At 50.1% G+C, this 1,762-nt stretch overlaps 1 protein-coding gene across 1 annotated transcript; it reads left to right on the top strand.

Moving 5' to 3' along the window:
• Positions 1-219: 219 nt before the first annotated feature.
• LOC127594430 (plasmid segregation protein ParM-like) lies at positions 220-1,194 on the top strand. Its single transcript, XM_052056305.1, has one exon. The coding sequence runs from the start codon at positions 220-222 to the stop codon at positions 1,192-1,194; it is 975 nt and encodes a 324-aa protein (XP_051912265.1).
• Positions 1,195-1,762: the final 568 nt, after the last annotated feature.

The raw sequence follows: 1,762 nt of genomic DNA, 5'->3' as shown, positions 1-1,762 counted from the left end.
CTATGTTTTTATATGGTGAAACATGTACAGGAAATAACTGAATAAATACAGGCGGTAACTTTATCTGTATTTAATAAAACATCATCTGTACTTATATAGAACTGACTATGTTTTAATATGTACATATAAAAACATAATTAGCGTGTTCTAAGTTACAGTTAATAGTGATAATGTTATAGATGCCACAAGGCATAACATATCCAGAAAAAGGAAATCCTAATGACCGCTACAACCGTCATCATCGACGAAGGATCCAGCCAGGTGAAGCTGTGCTGGCAGGAAGACGACCAGCTCAAGACATACATGATCAAGTCCAGAGGCAGCTATACCCTGGAAAGTACGCTGGATGGCGGCGTAAGTGATACCGTGTATAACGTCGATGGCGTGGACATCAATATTGATGACAGGGTAAGTAACCCCATTGATACCAACAGCGACCACTACCAGACATCCGACATCAACCGCGCCCTGGTGCATCACGCCCTGAGGGAAGCCGGATTTGGTGGAAAAAAGGTAGACCTGATGGTCACCCTCCCGGTTGATACCTTCTACCGCAACAGCACCAAGAGAGACGCCAAGAAGTCACACATCCAGAAGCCGGTAACCCATGTCAACGGCCTGCCACTGGCTACCATCAACAGTGTCATGGTGGCACCAGAGGCCGTTTCAGTGCTGGATTCCATTCGGCTGAACGACTCCGGCGAGCTGCTGCCAGAGTATGAGGATCTGAGCAAGGTACTGATCGTGGACATCGGAGGCACCACAACAGACATCACCATTGTTACCAGAAGAAATACCACCGAAGGCCACGCCAGTGTCCGTATCGGGGTATTCGACATCGCCAGGAACCTGAAGCAGCAGCTGTTCAATGACCCGTCCATCGAGGCACGGGAACCGTCCATGGATACCCTCGACCATACCCTGAGAACCGGCACTTTCCGGAAAAAGGACGTTTCCAGACACATCGCAGCCGCCTGCGAGCCGGTAAAGAGCCGTATCCTGAGCGCCATTACCCCACTGGTTCCTGACCCTGAGGAACTGGACTTTGTCTGCTATGTCGGCGGTGGTGCCAACCTGCTGGCAGAGCCCCTGTCCAGAGCTTACGGCGGCAACACCATCACTCACTCCGATCCGGAATTTGCCGTGGCTGTCGGATTGATGAAAAACGAGCTCAGCTATGCAACGACTGAATAAGAACTTTTCACTGGATATTGATGCCAATACCGCCAGTGAACGGATGAAAGAGATACTGACCAGCAAAAAACGCCATGGACTGCCCATGCAGAAAATGCGCAATTGGATGACCGCCGGATTCCTGCTGGATGAGTTTGGCCACGGCATCATGGAATACCTGCTGGCCATGGATGATGGCAGGATACCACCGGAGCGTCTGAAAGAACTGCTCAGCTACATCAGCAAATGCAATCTGGACAAGGATACTGTGATACAGGAAACCAGTAAGGAAGCGGTGCGGGAGGAACCCGCAAAAGAAGTGAAGGCCAGAGCGTCCCGTGACTGGGAGCGAATAGGCCGGCAATAAAAAAACCCCGGCTGCTGACTGCTCGGAAGCCGGGGTTTTCTCTTTTACCCATATCCAGGGGATAGCAGCCGCTACAGTGCATCCCTCTGAGCCATCATTATACCCGCTGCATGACAAACTGAAAATAACGGCTAGGATGAATCCTGACGCAAAAACAGTACAGCTGAAAAACAACCATAGTATTAAAAGGATCTTGGATCAGAACAATGATGGGGGTCGACA

The sequence above is a fragment of the Hippocampus zosterae genome, unplaced genomic scaffold, assembly GCF_025434085.1.
Source record: "Hippocampus zosterae strain Florida unplaced genomic scaffold, ASM2543408v3 HiC_scaffold_132, whole genome shotgun sequence".
Classification (NCBI taxonomy): Eukaryota; Metazoa; Chordata; class Actinopteri; order Syngnathiformes; family Syngnathidae; genus Hippocampus; species Hippocampus zosterae.
This window is presented reverse-complemented; position numbering and strand designations above follow the sequence as displayed.